The sequence below is a fragment of the Cetorhinus maximus genome, chromosome 3 (genome assembly GCF_964194155.1).
Source record: "Cetorhinus maximus chromosome 3, sCetMax3.hap1.1, whole genome shotgun sequence".
NCBI lineage: Eukaryota > Metazoa > Chordata > Chondrichthyes > Lamniformes > Cetorhinidae > Cetorhinus > Cetorhinus maximus.
Window position 1 is genome coordinate 49,232,639 of NC_135881.1, and position 17,484 is coordinate 49,250,122.

At 39.6% G+C, this 17,484-nt stretch overlaps 1 protein-coding gene across 5 annotated transcripts in view; it reads right to left on the bottom strand.

Moving 5' to 3' along the window:
- Window positions 1–17,484, bottom strand: part of thnsl1 (threonine synthase like 1) — a 37,833-nt gene that overhangs the window by 12,454 nt on the left and 7,895 nt on the right. For 2 of the 5 annotated variants that reach the window (XM_078538098.1, XM_078538094.1), the window contains exons 2-3: window positions 8,659–8,843; window positions 3,289–5,832 (exon numbers count right to left, since the gene is read on the bottom strand). In XM_078538098.1, the coding sequence (XP_078394224.1) occupies window positions 3,567–5,801 (2,235 nt within the window). In that variant the 5' untranslated portion in view covers window positions 5,802–5,832; window positions 8,659–8,843 and the 3' untranslated portion in view covers window positions 3,289–3,566. Of the gene's footprint in view, window positions 1–3,288; window positions 5,833–8,658; window positions 8,844–17,484 lie in introns of those variants that run through there. The other 3 variants (XM_078538110.1, XR_013576014.1, XM_078538103.1) reach the window with 3 other exon arrangements.

Sequence of the window (17,484 nt, forward strand, 5' to 3'; positions counted from 1 at the left end):
GTTTATATGCACCCACAAACATGAGAGGGGGATCGCAATGTGGCCTCCTTTTCATTCATACAATAAAGTTGGGATAAAGAGCAGAAAGAGGTACAGGGCAAAGACCACAGACAAAATAAGAATTATTGTTTCACTTGAGTTGACAGTCCAGAATCAAAGTCCAATGGTGGATTCTTTCAGAGCCAGCAGGTTGAAGATGGATGCTGGATAATCCACTTTTCCAGTGGAGATGACTTCCACAATGGGATAGGCACATAGAGATGATTTAGTCTTACAGGCACTGGTACAGAAGTTCCAGTAAAAACAGTGTAGATGGAGGTCAGGCATTCAAACCTTGACAGAGCTCTGGTTCTGTTGCTGCCTGTTAGATGATAAAATGGCAGTTGAGTTTTTTTAGCACCACAAAGCATATTATAGGTCCTAGCAGCTGTGGGGGAGGGGGGGGGGGGCGGGGGGGGCATGTGACATGACTCCCACTTCTGCACTTTGGTTTGGACAAAGAATGTATATTCCTTGTCTGGATTCTTATGATGGTTAATATTTCAACCATTAATAAATTTAACAGGGGCTTCAGTATTCTTTTGTCTTCACAGATGAATCGTCTTCATTGGTCAGGGCCTGGCCTTAGAAATGTAAAGGGCCTTTGTACAATTCCCTGCGATTTGATCTCTGCAGTCACAAGGGAGCATTAGCACCTCTTTACAGACAATGATGTCACTGCTGTTCTGAAGGCCAGAAATTCCTTTTCTGTGAGCCATAGCCAGTCAAAGCTTCAGTCATTTTAATACCTTTGTCCAGTTTTAAAGATTTTATAAATTAGCCAAGCTGATATATAAATATCTTATAAAAATATAGGCCAGGATTTTCCGGCCTTGTCGCAGGTGGGACCCACCGGGGGCAAGGCGGTGCCCTGGCCAGAAGTCCATTGACTTGCAGTAGGACCGGAAGATCGCGGCAGCGGGCAGTTGCGGGCTGCCCATAGAGCGAGATCTTAGCCTCCTGACACTGATGCTGCCTGCCTCTGGGTCTTCCTTTCCATCAGACTCACCAGGAGACTGATGGTCTGCTAAGACAAAGGCTTGCAACCTTCCTTTCAAATCCTAATGGCTGAGACATTTAACAGTCTTTGGAATCCAATGGATACACACCCTTGTCAAAGACCTGGTGGAGAGTGGGAGTCATGTGACATGGACATCTGGCTTGTGGAACAAGTAATATTGCCTTGCTGAACTTCTCTGCATTAAACTCCACCCCGATGTTCCTTGTCCATTTGTGACAGCCGTGGCTCAGTTGGCAGCACATTTGCCTCTGAATACAAGCTTCTGGGTTAAAGTCCCACTCCAAGGTTTGAGTATAAAAGTCAAGGCTAACCCTCCAATGCAGTACTGAGGGAGTGCTGGACTGTTGGAGGTGCTTTCTTTCGGACAAGATCTTAAACAGAGCATGCTTGGCTGAATGTAAAAGATCCCATGGCACTATTTCAAAGAAGAGCAGTGGAATTATCCCTGGGGTCCTGGCCAAATTTTCTCTCAATCAACACCACAGAAGCAAATTATCTGGTCATTATCTCATTGCTGCTTGTGGGAGTTTGCTGAGCGCAAATTAGGTGCCACATTTACTAAATTACAACAGTGACTACACCTCAAAAGTACTTCACTAGCTGTAAAGTGCTTTGAGACATCCAGTGGTTTTGCACTATATAAATGCAAGTCTTTTTTCATTTTGTACCACTCTGTTTATGTCATCCTGAGACCTACAACTATCCTCATCATGATCATGACTTTGTCAAATTTTGTAATGCTGCTCCCTCATAAGTCTTTGTCATTCATAAAAACTGTAAAGAGTAATGAAATAAAACTGGCCCTTTGCTTACACCATGCAAACTGCCTTCCTGGTCTGAAAAAAAAGACACCCTTTCACCACTATCCTCTGCTTTCTGTCACTCAGCTAATTCTGTATCTATACCACCACTTTCCCCTTAATTCCATGGGCTTCCGTTTTTTCACAAGCCTCCTGTGGTACTTTGTCAAATAGCTTCCAAAAATCCAAACATACATATACTGCATTGCCTTGTTCATCCTTTACTGTTACCTCAAAGAATTCAGCCAAGTTAGTCAGACATAACTTACTTTTCATAAATCCATGCTGGTTCCCTTTGATTAATCCTTGTCTTTCCAAACGAAAGTTTACTTTGTCCCGATAATCACAGAATCACAGTGCAGAAGAGGCCCTTCAGCCCATCGAGTCTGCACTGACACGTGAGAAACACCTGACCTACCTACCTAATCCCATTTACCAGCACTTGGCCCATAGCCTTGAATGTTATGATGGTTTCCAAGAACTTGCCCTGCCACTAATGTTAGGCTGACTGGCCTCTAGTTTCATGTTTTATCCGTCTCTCCCTTTGGAATAATGGTGAAACATTAGTAACTCTGCAGTCCTCCAGCACTGCTCCTATATCCAATAACTCTGCAGTCCTCCGGCACAGCTCCTGTATCCAATGAGGATCGAAATATTGAAAGCACTGCCTCTGCTATTTCTACCTTTGCTTCCTTCAGCAATCTAGGACACATTCCATCTGGACCAGGTAGCTTACCTTACCAACTTTCATTAGCGCTAATCTTTATAGTACATCTTCTGTATTACGATCCTGTTCACAACTTCCCTCTCCTCTTTTCGTGTAACCTTCATATCATCCACTTCCTTTTGAAGACAGGAGTAAAGTACACATTTAAAACATTAGCCATGTCCTCTGCCTTTATATGAAGATTTCCCTTTAGGTCCCTAAGAGGTCCGCCTTTTCTTTCCTAACTAACCATTTACCCTTTATATGTTCAGAAAATGTTTAGGGTTTAAATTAATACTGCATGCTAATCTTTTCTTGTAACATCTCTTTGCTTCCTGTATTAACTTTATGAATTTCCTCCTGTACTTTCCATAATCATCCTGGTTCTTAACTGAATCTTGCTCTTGACATTTTCTTTGTCATCCAGGGTGCATTAGCTTAGGATTCTATACCTTATCCATTCAAAAAGAATATGCCTAGTTTGTACCTGACCTATATCTACCCCCGAATGCCTTCCATTACATAGATTGGAAAAAGCAATTGCAGGATAAAGTAGTAAATGTCTGTGCTAGGCCTTAATTAAGCATTTTTACATTTAATATTCTCTGATCTCATCATATAATTACTTTTTGAGAATTATGTTGTGGTCACTGTTAGCTACATGATCACCTATTGCATCATAATCCACTTGCCCCTCTTGATTTCCCAGAACCAGATCCACATTGTTTCCATCTTTGGAATGCTTGCTCTTTATAATCTGTTAACAATAAAGATGTTACAGAGTGGATGCAGGAGCTTTAAAAGTACAAACCAATATATAAGATGAATCCAATTAAATGTGCTTCAGGAATATCCAATAAACACAGCAGGATGTACAAATAAATCTGCGTTTTTAAAATCTAGTCAAAAAAACCTTACAAGCAGCTTCCAACCCAATATTCCTCAACCTTGAATTGTTGTGAGCCGAGAATTTACAGGCGAATATCAAAGCACGTACAATTTAAGCAACATTCATGAATTTCTGTTGAATAAATCTTTCTATATTATCCATAATGTCACTCAGATCTGCTGGACACACTTGGCTTTCCTGGATGTGAACCTTTCCAAGCCTCTCCAGTACAGCTTTATGAATAGAAGGCAAGGAATTTAGGGAGTTCAACATCTGGAGCTGATCAATTGGGTGTTGGCTGATTTCTTTAACCCTCAGGGCCTGTAGCACGGCAGCTGCAGACTTGCAAGGATGAGCTGTTGACACAATAACAACAGGACAGATCCCATCATGCTGACGATCCGCTACCACTTTAGCCACAGCAGTGTGCATATCCAGGATGTAACCTGTAGATCTATAAACAGAAGAGATAGCATCCAGGCACTCCTCTTCCGAACACCAGTCTGCCACAAAATTATGTTGAACTCTCTGCAGTAAAGTGTTTGGCACCTGAAAGTAGCATTGTTCTTCCAGCTGGGAAAACAGCTTGCTCACCAGCTGCCCATCACCATGTGAAACAAGATGTAAATATCGTTCAACATTGGAGGACTTGACAACATCTAATGTAGGAGATAAGGAAGCAGTCATACTTCTCCGCCTCAAATCATATTTGCCTGTCCTTATGAAATCAGTCAGGGTGTTATTTTGATTTGAAGCACAAATAATTTTTCGAATTGGAATCCCCATACATTTTGCATATACCGCAGCCAATACGTTGCTAAAATTACCTGTGGGAATGCAAACATCAGCTGTATCTCCAAAAGTAATTACACCTTGGTTGATAAGATCAAGATAAGTAGAGGCATGATAGACCACCTGTGGCAGCAGACAAGCCCAGTTTATTGAGTCTGCAGTGCACAAAGCTGTCCCATACTCAACGGTTAGGAAGCCCGTGTACTCAGGATTTGTGAATATTTGTTTTACAGTTGTCTGACAGAAATCAAAGTCAGATTTGACACCAACAGCCTTTACATTTTCTGCTTTGTAACTAATCATCTGTGCCTTCTGAATCTGGCTAATTCTCTCTTCAGGGAAGAACGTGAGAACTGCAATTCTTTGTTTGTCAGCATCACTGAGGCGAAGGAAACCGTCCAGAACAGCACTCCCTGTATCCCCAGATGTAGCCGCTAGAATCAGATAATTGCAAATTCTAGGCATGCAGTATGCAAATATTTGTGGAAACATCTGCAACGCAAAGTCCTTGAAGGAAGCCGTGGGCCCATGAAACAATTCAAGAATAAACTGACTGCCACTCAAATGTCTGACTGGTGCTATCTTGTTACAAGAGAAGTTCCGTCCATATGCTTTCACCACCATCTCTCGCAGGTTGACAGCTGGTATGTCATCAGGATGGATGCACTTCTCTAGGAGGACTTGTGCTCGTTCAGTGTAAGGAGCTCCAACCAATCTTTGCCACTCTCCAGCAGTCAATTCTGGAAGTCGATCTGCAGGCACATAGAGACCTCCATCTAAAGCCAGGCCTTCAATAACAACATCAGTGAAAAAGCTAGGGGCCCGTCTGAACTCAGAGTGTTTAGCTATACTTCTGGTGGAAATAAATTTTCCAGACTCAGAATCTTGATACCTCTTTACACCATCAAGGACCTTCTTAGCAACGGCTTCAGCTGTGTCACCAGCCTGACAGAAGACACGTACATCGTACCACTGGTGGTAAAACTGCTGTCTGTAATGAAACATTTCTTGTATTGAAACACCAGGCCTCAACCCAACAACATGATCTACATTCATCCCTTCAAGTCTCTGCTGTATATCTTCAAGAGACACGTCAAGGTAAACAACTATTCCACTCTTTTTCATGTGGTACATACTGCTGGGATGCATAGGATTGGACCCAGTAAGAGAAATAACACTTCTGGCAATTGAAAGCTTCTTAATGGTTTCTCCTTCCTCTTGCAAAAATAGTTCATCACCAACCTCCTGCAGCTTCTGGGCCACACTCATGTGCCACGTCTTTTCGAGTACCTCATTGATATCTATCACAGGAAGGCCGGTAATCTGGCCAACAAACATTGCTACTGTTGTCTTCCCTGCACCAGGAGCACCCTGAAGAACAATGTTCTTTTCGCCAACAAGTGAGCTAGGTGTGGACAACATTGACTTAGAACGTTTTGAAAAAGGGAACATTTTTAAAAATGTTAAAGCAATATTCCTGCTCATTGGAATTAAAAGTTGATCACAGGCGTATCTGTGAAAAAGTCTGTGCGTCAGGTGAATCAGCCTGGTCATCTTGATCTTCAGTCAGACAAGGGCATAAGTTCTTAAAATAAAAAAAACAGAAAGGTGCTCTAACTTACAGTTACTATAATATTAAAGTACCATTAATCTTCCTCAATGGAAAAGAAAATAAGCAAAATCAAACAATTTGTGCTGTATTAAAATCCAGATTCATAATACCACTTTCAACTTCTCATTTTCCTAAGGTGAGATCTGTGGAATTCTTTACCATATAAACCTAAAACTTTTAAAACCCAAGTTTGCTGACACCTAACCACTACTACTTCTCTTGCTCATTTCAAGCTTGTTGGTGTTCTGTCTGGTCCTTCTCAATTTATCAAAAATGAAATTACTTAGGCTTTAATTATATACACTAATCATTTGCTATGCTATCTTGAGGCTGCACTGGAAATCAAAGGGCCGAATTTGGCTACTGAGACTAGTAGCTCAAGTCAGGAAATTTTCCCATTTGCCAGATCCGCCCCAAGAAAAAGTACCCCAAAAGGCGTGGTTTTCACTCAGGGAGAGATGCTGGATAGAATCAGAACCGCCGACCCCAGAAGCAGAATGCAGGCCGAGTGCCAAGGTGGGCTAATCAGAAGACCCGCCTCAGCTCACTGGGACTTTTTCGCAGTTGTTTTACTCTCAGAATGGTTTCAGCACAGGAGGAAGCCATTCAGCCCATCATGAACCCTCTGCAAGAACGACTCCCCTGCTAGGCCCGCTAGCCCTCACCCTTCACACCCCACCCTGCAAGGCCCCTCATACCCTCCATGCCAATTCATGCCCCACTCACCCCCCACCACCATGGCCCCTCATACCTTCCATGTCACCTCCATAACCAGTCACCCAGTATTCATCATGGGCCATGTGGAGATGAAAAAAATAACCTAACAGTCCAATACCACTCACACTTTGATAGCGAACAGAACTCCCATTCATAAAATATATTCAAAGCTTTTAAATCTCAAGTGATTAATTTCTTATAAAAACAAACTTATAAAAACAAACTATTCATACCCCAAAGATAGCAAAACCTTTAATAGCCTCTTTAAGCTATCAAGCAAACTGTGAACTCAGAACCCTCTGCTGAGATAATTACAACTTCTGAAACTCAGCTAAGCATTCATAATGACGTAATAATAGGCCTTGGGGAAATGCCAAAGAGCTTTATTGAAACTGCATGACCAGATGCTACTTTTTTGTTCTAACTTATGCCTGTCAAAGTGGTCCAGCAGAGGGTTTTCTGTGACTCCCTTTGTTAGCTGCAGCCTGTTTTTTTTAAAGTATAAAGAGTGGAGCATTTAAAAAACTTAAGATCAAGACAGTTATATAGACCTTATCTACCCTTCAAGAGCTTTTACGTCTACCCCATGAATTTGCAGCTCCCACACTGTGGGTTAAGTCACTTGCAAAAGCCAAAATGGGGTCTGTTCAAACTCAGCATATAGTTCAATGGCCCTGCTGAGAATGGGTTTCCTGCCTATGTGAATCACACCCCGCCCCTTTTCTCCCACCGGCAAAAATTGGATCTGTCAGGAATCTTCCTGGCCCAAATGTCGAAAGTTAGAGCAAAAGTGATTAAATTGCACTGCCTAACCTCTAATACTGTACATTACACAGTCTCTTTAACCAAAGGCTGAATGCATTTTTCATTGCATTTCAATCAGCCTTTTGAGATCATATTACAACAGGTAAAGTACAATATTATAATCCTCTGATACAAGCACTGCTAAAACACCAGGAGAAGGAAAATAACATTGCCTTTTGTAGTATTTTATCCACAATACAGCACATATTTTTCTGTAGTAAAAAATATAAACCAGATAAAGCATGGAAATCACAAGTGTTTTTTGCTGTAGCATGCACATGTGAAACGAGAGAGAGCATATTTGTTGTTTACAGGTGATGTGAGGCAGAGTCGTCTATTAAACATTGTAAAGAAATGTATATAATTATGAAATGAAACAAAAGATATCTAAAGAAATACACCAATACTAAAAATGTTTGGTATTAAGAGTTAATAATGCAATATATAAACTTTTTAGACTCAGGAATTTCCTTAAGTACAAAAATCACTAAAACTAGTTAAATTCTCTCTTCAAAATTAAATTCCAGATTTTAAATCATTCATGAACCACATGCTAAATATAGTATAAAGATGGGAATATATAAATTGGAATAAACATTGCATAACAGATTAAAATCTCTGAGTTTGACATTGTATATATACAATTTACTTGAGTTCAAGAGTTTTGAAAATTCAAACTCATGAAGTAAGTTACAAGGTCCTCTTGTAACATTACAACATTGCCTACCCTTTAAAAGCACTTAATTGGTTATAAAATGCTTGTCAATGTCCTAAAGTTATGAAAGGTGCTATATAAATGAAAGTTCTTTCTTTAACATACTGGCAGTACTGAAATCATTTTGGTTGTTTAGCAAAGGTAAAGTAGGGCCATCTATCAGCCATAAGCTTATGTACCTAATTCCAAAATGAATCAAAATATTTCCTCAAGGGGCAAGCGAGTTTAATAAAGATCACAGTTCATGTCCATTATTTATAGCGCCTACACAATTGAGAAAGACATCTTAACTGCACAAACCTAAAGGCCTTCGCAATAGCATAGCTAGATACTGTGGCTTCTAGGGAAGGAAGCATAGCCATCTGGCAAACATACCAGATTGCTGCTGGATTCGTACACATTTTACCGTGTCACCAGATGTAACACTGATTATGTATTGCCTGATGACTGTTTAAATTGAAACTGAGATATGGCCCTCCCTCACCAGATCACTAAAGCTCCCAGTGTATGCATTTTTTGTTAATAGCTTCACCACAACCTACGAACATCTGACTAGTACCAACCTCACATTGAAGATCTCTATGGCCAGGATTTAACCAGCCCCGCCGCGGCGTGTCTCCCTCCCCAGCGGATGCGATGAGCCATTTAGATCTCCATTAAATTCAGCGGGACCGTAATATCCCGTTGGGCGGGAAGGGCCGTAAATTCCTGGCCCATGTTTTCTTTAGTGCTTTTGTCAGTCGTCATCCTTGATTTTAATGCAGATTTTTTTTAAGTTACATAAAATAGCAGATAACAGATGGCAAGTTACATAAAGGATAGATAAACCAACCTTTCTGGGCTTGCTGAATAACTCACAAATGCTACAGACTGTAAACCACCTGTTCCTGATTAGGATTGCCAACTTTGGTTGGATATATTCCTGGAGGTTTCATCACATGACCCTCTTTTCTAACCATCCTGTCCAAACATCACTTTTTCCATCCTCTCCAACATTTTAATAACTAAAAAACTCAGAAAAAAAGTGTTCATTCTGTAATTCCTGGAGACTTCAGGACAATCCAGGAGAGTTGGCAACCTGATATACATTCTATTAATGCACTGCATGTCTTTAGGATGTTGTTTTCTGGACAAGCTCAGAAAGAATGATACAATTGCAGAATTAAACATTGCAGTTCAGCATAATTTGTTCCTGGATGGAGTTAGTCTCGGGCTAAAGTTCAGTGACTGAGGTTATATAACAAATCACAGGGAAGATAAAGTTGTGCTATTGATGTTTTACCCTGGTCAGCCTTTGCTCCATCGGTAGCACTCACACCTAAGTCAGAAGGACGTGAATTCAAGCCTCACTACAGAGACTTCAGCAAAATTCAGGCAGTACTGAGGGAATGCTGCACTGTCACAAGTGCGGACTTTTGGATGAAGCATCAAACCAAGCCTTGGTCTACCCTCTCAAGTAGACAGTAAAGGTCTCGGGGCACTATCCGAAGACGACCAGGGAAGTTCTCCTGCTATTCTGGCCAATATTTATCCCTTAACCAACAAACAGATTATCTAGTCATTTATCTCACTGATGTTTGTGGGACACTGCAGTATGTAAAATGGTTCCCTCATTTCCTACATTACAACACTGACTTTACTTCAAAAGTACATAATTGGTTATAAACTACTTTGGGATGTCCTGAGGTTATGAAAGAGGCTATATAAATGCAAGTACTTTTCTTTCCCATTAGCCACAACCCCATTTCGGTGCAGCACTATGCATGAAGTTATGCATTTCATGTTAAAAGTTACAGTCATCACTTGTGAGAAGCACTGAGCATATATGCTAAATAAAAGGTTCTTGTACATAGTAATTAAAATATGTTGAAAAATAGGAGGTACAGTTTAGACTTAACAAATTTGCAACGATTGAAGCACAATTACTTACACATCAGGGAGAGCAATATTGCAAATTAGTCACATGCAGAATCATACCCACCTACATCCCCAATCACACCCAATCACTGACTTAAAAATCAAAAATGAAAACTCACTGGCTTCAGCAATTTCAGTGTATTCATTAATACACACATGGAAATGACTTGGGGGTAGTAAATCTCATGTCAGGGATCAGATAAATTACAAACTCTTCAAACTTCAAATCTTGGGTGATATTGTCTGGCAATCTCTCCTGGGAATCAAGTTATTCTCCGAGTAATCTTATCAAAGGCGCAATGGATTTTTTTTATTATTCAAATACAGGATGTGCATGTTGCTGGCTAGGCCAATATTTATTGGCCATCTCTAACTGCCCTTGAGAAGATGGTGGTGAGCTGCCTTCTTGAAGCGCTACAGTCCATGTATTGTAAGTGCACCCACAGTGCTGTTCGAGAGGGAGTTCCGGGATTTTGATTCAATGACAGTGAAGGAACAGCGATTTATTTCCAAGTCAGGATGGTGAGTGGCTTGGAGGGGAACATGCAGGTGGTGTTCCAATGTATCGGCCACCCTCGTCCTTCTAGATGGTAGTGGTTGTAGGTTTGGAAGGTGCTGCCAAAGGAGCCTTGCTAAGTTCCTGCAGTGCATTTTGTAGATGGTACACACTGCTGCTAATGTGTATTTCAGTGGTGGAGGGAGTGAATGTTTGCGGAAGGGGTGCCAATCTTACGGGCTTTGTCCTAGATGGTGTCAAGTTTCGAGTGTCGTTGGAGCCACACTCATCCAGGCAAGTGGAAAGTATTCCATCACACTCCTGACTTGTGCCTTGTAGATGATGGACAGGCTTTGACGAGTCAGGAGGTGAGTTACACATCACAGAATTCCTAGCCCCTGACCTGCTCTTGTAGCCACAGTACTTATGTGGCCAGTTCAGTTCAGTTTCTGGTCAATGGTAACCCCCAGGTTGTTGATAGTGGGGGATTCTGCGATGGTAATGCCATTGAATGTCAAGGGGCGATGGTTAGATTCTCTCTTGTTGGAAATGGTCATTGCCTGGCACTTGTGTAGCATGAATGTTACTTGCCACTTGTCAGCCCAAGCCTGGATATTGTCCAGGTCTTGCTGCTTATGGACATGGACTGCACCAGTATCTGAGGAGTCGCAAACAGTGAACATTGTTCACTGATGATTGCACATCCCCACTTCTGACCTTATGATGGAAGGATGAAGCAGCTGAAGATGGTTGGGCCGAGGACACTACCCTGAGGAACTCATGCAGTGATATCCTGGAACTGAGATGATTGACCTCCAACAACCACAACCATCTTCCTTTGTGCTAGGTATGTTTTTAAACTGCCTTAGTATTAAATAAACCCCATAGTTAGTTCAAAGTCTTTTGAGTAATTCTCTTTATCTTGTTAAATTTCCTTTGCAATTAAAATCACAATTAATCTCAGATCTAATTATTGCCTGTACTTTTAAAACTATGTCACTGACAATAATAGCTAGGAGTTTCCAGAGAATTAAGTTGCAAGGAAAAGGGGAAATTATCACTGTGACAAATACAACTTAAGAGAATGGGCCTAAACAGTGTGGATTCTTCTAGAAGTTTCAAGGTTTAGTAACTTCAGGAGAAGCATACACTTTTGTGGTGTTTGTGGAGCTTCAGAAAATGTTCTTCTGTTACTGCAGGTTACTCGGAGGGAAGGTGCAGGGAAAATCCCTTTGTTAGACTATAAACAGACCCTTTCAACAAAGACCAGATTAATTTAGGTCTATAAACTGCAACATATCATCATTATATTCATTGTCATTGAATTTTGAATTAAATTGGTCTGATAATTGTGTGCATTTATAGCCTTTTCTGAATAATTGAATAATAATTAAATAATTTAATTTTAAAGAAAATTCTGGCAAAATATGGTTACAACAATATTTTTGCTCTAAAATTTTGATGCTCAGATGTTACATGGTCAAAATTTACAATCTAATAAAGACAGCGTTCTGTTAAAATCATACATGAATAAAATGACAGCCATTCCGAGATTTCTTTAATGTGCAGCCTGTCTTTTGTCTGCTAATTATTCTAGTTACTGTAGGTCGACTAGAATTGGTGCTCTCATCCAATTAGGAGACAATCAAATACATGAAACTTGACTCTGAAACAGAATGTCACCCACAAAGCCAGTAACCCTAGCAACAAGGTTTAGCAGCAATTATTTCCTCATGGGAGGATTATCCTTTCAATAACCAAACAGTAAAGCACTTCAATACTTAATGTAAGATAATAGCTATCTTGCAATGTATCATGGGCAGTAATTCAATCATTTAACAGCATCCCCATATCTCTTGTTTCTCTAAAATAACTAAACTGAGTAACTGTAGATTGGAGTTCTCTTAAGAAATATACACTCACATCAATACATATGAGCAGGATTGTTAAAATTTCCATGAAGCTACTGCTGTACATAAAGCAATTCCCACTCAGGTCTCCAGTTACATGCTTGTCACTACTTTTGGGGACAGACCTTTCAAAACTGACTTAATACTTCTTTCTAAAAGTTTTGATGACAATAATAATCAATGCATTCAAAAATAACTTGTCTATGAAGCACTTTTGAGACGCTATACCACAATAAGATGTTGCATAAACATGAGCATCATTATCTGTTATTATCTAGTTGGATAGCGTTATGTAGTATTTAAAGCACAGAAAGCAGGTCATTCAGCCCAACTGGTGCATTCCAATGTTTATGCCCCACATGAGCCTCCTCTCCCCCTCTTCATCTAACCCAATTAACGTATTCTTCTATTCCATTATTCATTATGTTTTCATCTAGCTTCCCCTTAAAAATGGATGGATAGTGTGCCGATCAAGCAGCATTCTTTGTCTCAGATGGCATCAAGTACTCAAGAAGCTCAAGGCCATCCAAGACAAAGCAGCCTTCTTGAACGGCATTTTGTTACGATACAGCAGGTAGTATTTGCCAGGCTGACCAAATCCCAAAGGGAAACCTGGCCACAACAAAATGAGAAGGTTTGTGCACTGAAGTCAGAAGTAATGAGCCCACTACCACTTTTAGAGATTTTAAAAATTAAATTAAAACATTTATTACCAAAGGAAAACTTAAACATACAAGGCTACAGTTAAACAGTTACATTTAGTGTTATAACAGTTCTCATAAGATTTCTACTTAACTAAACTCCCAACTACACATTCCTTTCAGGCAACACTCCAAATAGATTCTCAATCTATAAAACAGCAATATTACCACAAGCACACACTGTTGCTGTAAGGGAGGTATTTCACAGCTTCTTTCTCCCTCTCAGTCAACAACGAAATTCCAAAGCTTTTAACAAAACCTTGCTTTCTGGAACAGCTTCAGGGTGGCTAGAGGTTTTTTCCCCCACAGATCTGTTTCACAGAGTGCACCTTTCCATGTCTCACATGGCCACTCCTCACACAGCTTTCCATCTTTCTTTAAATATATTTCTCCATTTTGATCTGTAAATCCCATTGTTTCAATCTTTCTTTGGAAGTTACTTTTCCCAGAATATAAAAATCTTTCATGTTGCCATTAGGGCCAGCACTTTCGGGAAAAATAAGCTTAATATCTTTGCCTTATTTATATTGCCAGTTGTAAACATCCTACATGTTCCTTTGAAAATCAAACAAGCTCTCAACTTACCTAAAAATGCAAATTCCATTCATATTGTATCTGCTGAGACTTCATCCTAGCTTACCTATCTCCATTTTAAGCGCCTGTTTACATCTAAACCCTCTGATGATTCAAACCTTGTAGTCTGACTGTCTGCAGTTTAATTAAACTAGACAGACACACACACACACACACAATACATCCCCCATAAGCCTGCTTTGAAGTATCCCACAGTAATATTAAGAAAACATTATCTTTCCTTTACAACCTCATCCATCACCTTAAACATTCACTCCTTCCACCATCAGTGCACAGTGACAGAAGTGTGCACCATCTATAAGATGCACCGCAGAAACTTGCCAAGGCTCCTTTGACCGCACCTCCCAAACCTGGGACCTCCACCACCAAGAAGGACAAGGGCAGCAGACGCATGGGAACACCATCACCTGCAAGTTCCCCTCTAAGTCATATGCCATCCTGACTTGGAACTATATCACTGTTCCTGGGTCAAACTCCTGGAACTCCCTTCTTAACAGCACTTGGATGTACATATACCATATGGCCTCCAGCAGTTCAAGAAGGCGGTACACCACTTTCTCAAGAACAGTTAGGGATAGGCAATAAATGCTGGGTTTATCAGTGATGCTCACATCTCAAGGACAAATAAAGATAACATCTATGATAGTCAACTCAATTACTCCATGAGATGGCAAGCTTCACATCATAACCACTCTCTACGCAAGTTATCCTGAATTCCCTATTGGAATTATTAATGACTATCATATATTAATGGCCCTTAGCACTGGTTTTGCCTGCAAGTGGAAACACCCAAGCCCACCCCATGAAACCTCTTTAGAATCTTAAAGACCCCGATTAGGTCACCACTCAGTCTTTTTTCTAGAGAAATCATCCCTCACTTGTTCAATATTTTCTCATATGCATAACCTCTCAGATCTGTTATCAATCTCGTACATCTGTATTGCACCTTCTCCATTACCTCTATATCAGTTTTATAATATGGAGGACACAAAGGTGCACAATACTCTTAAGTGTGGTCTAAACAAGGTTTGATACAAGTTTAACAGAATCTTTCTTTTCAATTTTATTCCTTGAGAAATGAACATTAATGCTTTGTTTGCTGTTTTTAAATGGCCATATTAATTTGTGTCATTACTTTTAGTGATTTGTGCATCTCTACCCCCAAATTCAGTTTTTACATATTTTTCTACTACATCTTTGAGTAAGGATCCAATTACTTTTCCTACCCACAACACTAAGCTAAATGATCTATAGTTCCATGCAATTTTTTAAATAAAGGAATCTCGTTAGCTGTCAGCCAGTCTTTTGGCACTATTTCCTTTTATAATGAATGTTTATGTATATGCATTAGTGCATCTGCTAGCTCTTTAACTTATTTTAATATATGTGTCTGCATTCCATCTGGAGTTTACCCTCTTTATGTTTGATTAGTTTATCATATGTCACTATCCTTTCTATCGTAAATGTCGATATCTTTTTTGGATATTTTCTTCTAAAATTATGTCAACTCTATTAGTCCCCCTAGTAAATACCAAGGCAAAGTAATTATTTAATATTTCTGCAATTTCCTTGTCATTTATCTGTGAATTTATCATGTGTATCCCTTAGCCTTATCTCCATCCTAATTTTTCTTTTGCTATGTGTGTGTCTGTAGAATACTTTTTATATTCCTCAATAATTTTATGTTGCAGTTTATCTCTGCCAGCCTAATTTTTTTTAAAAACATCTTTCCTAACCTTTTCATATTACCTTTTGTGATCCTCTGACAAATTACTTCCAGGCATATTGAACTTTTTAAGGAAGACATGTGTTTTTTTTAAAAAGGACACACAAGCAAAAGCTGGCTGAGACAATGGAGGCTGATTATCACACCTCAGCAGAAACCACCTCCTGTTGAGTTGTATCTCAGAATGTAGAAATGTTCTGAGTTAAAAGAAAGCAAATTCTGGGCAAGACATGTTTGTTTTTCCCTTCCAAGAATACACAAGGGAATGGGTTAAAAAGCCAGCTGCAAACTTGATGTCTGTGTTCTAGTTCTGGTGCGCTAGTGTGTGCTGTGCAGGTCACAGCAGAAGAGCATCAACTAGACATCTCTGCAGCTTACAGGTAAAAGTCTATCTTTCTCTCTCTCTGGCTTGAGGCAAGTCAGCAAAACCACAGCCAAAAAGAAACAGGATAACTCCTTCAGCAACCTTCAGAACCAAGTGTCTCCAAACCAACACTCCAAGCCAAAGTTAGCTCTACTGGGATTACCCAACTTAATAGCTACAATGTTTCACCATCTACTCCTCAAGGACAAGCCAAAATTCATATATCTTTTTAAACTTTTATTTTTTGAGTCAACTTCTCATTTCTGATCTGTGTGTATCTGTGTTGCATTTTTATTATTTTTTCTCGGGTTTTTTAGTAACTAATAAACATGCTCTTTCTTTGACTCAAGAAAGCCTGGTTAAATTGGCTCCTTCTAAAACATAAATATATTTGGACTCAGAAAAAGTATCCATTAGAGAAGGGATCCCTTTTAAACTAACCTTGATGTAACCAGCCGAGAGGGTTGAATAAAGAATGGGAACCAGCTCCTCACCTGGGAGCATAACAAAATTGGGGTCATGTTCAGGAAGTTAATAATTTAGGGTATCTCATCCAGGATCATAATAAATTGGGGGGCCCTGCCCAGAGACTGGTCATAGCACCTCTCCTTTGTTGTCTATGTACTTAGTATAAGTATTTTTCTTTAGTTTCAATTTGGCCCTTTCTCTTTATTCATCCATGGTGTATCATTTCTGGTCAGTTTGTTCTTTTTCTTTTGCTATGTGTAGAATACGTTTTGTATTCCTTAATAATTTTATATTGCAGTTTATCTCTGCCGGCCTAATTTTTTTTAAAAACTTTTTTGGTGGATTCTCCTGGATTCTATTGAGCAGTGTTTTAAATGTTTCCCACTGCAGTTCTATTACTTTGTTTATCATAAATTTACCCAGTTTATTTTCCCTACTTCCGTTCTTATACCTTCAAATAACTCTGGTCTTATGTTCTTCTCAATAATTATCTTAAACCTCATTATGTTGTGATAGGTATTTTATCTACGAACAATATGTAATGGCTTTTTTTAACATAAAAACTACTTATATAATTACCGTAAAAGCACGATGCATTAAAGGGTAATAAAGACGATAGTGTCTGAAGATCTTCAGGGATATGGCTTAGCTGACAAATACTAGCCCAGTAACAATTACACCTGTAGCCTTGAGTAACATATATGAATGAACAGAGCTCCACTTCCAGCTATTTGTAAACTATTTCAAAAGCTTGCACATTACTGACACCCAGAACATTTAGCACAGACAGCATATGCTTATAAAATGACTAGGAGGTCCATTGTATTGTCGCAAAATGTAAATTGCTTCACAGTGGTGCAAAATAGCAATATTCTTTCATCTGTCTGAGTCTTGAAAATAAACAGTGTTTAAGTTGGCTTGTGACAGTCATCTTCCTTTAAATCACACAAATCTCACAAGTTCTCTGATTTTGCCATTTATCCAACAGGGGTAAGGGCATTAATTTTTTTCCAATAAAACAATAACCCAAGAAATAGGTCACAACGAGGAGGTCACAATAAAGTGTAAAGAGCGGGGATACTAGAGTAATTAATTCATAAATAAATAAAATACAATAGTGATGGCAGGACAGGTGATGTGTTGCTGCTGCAGCATGTGGGACATGCTGAACATCAAAGCGATCCAGAGTAAACACATCTGTAGTAAGCGTTTG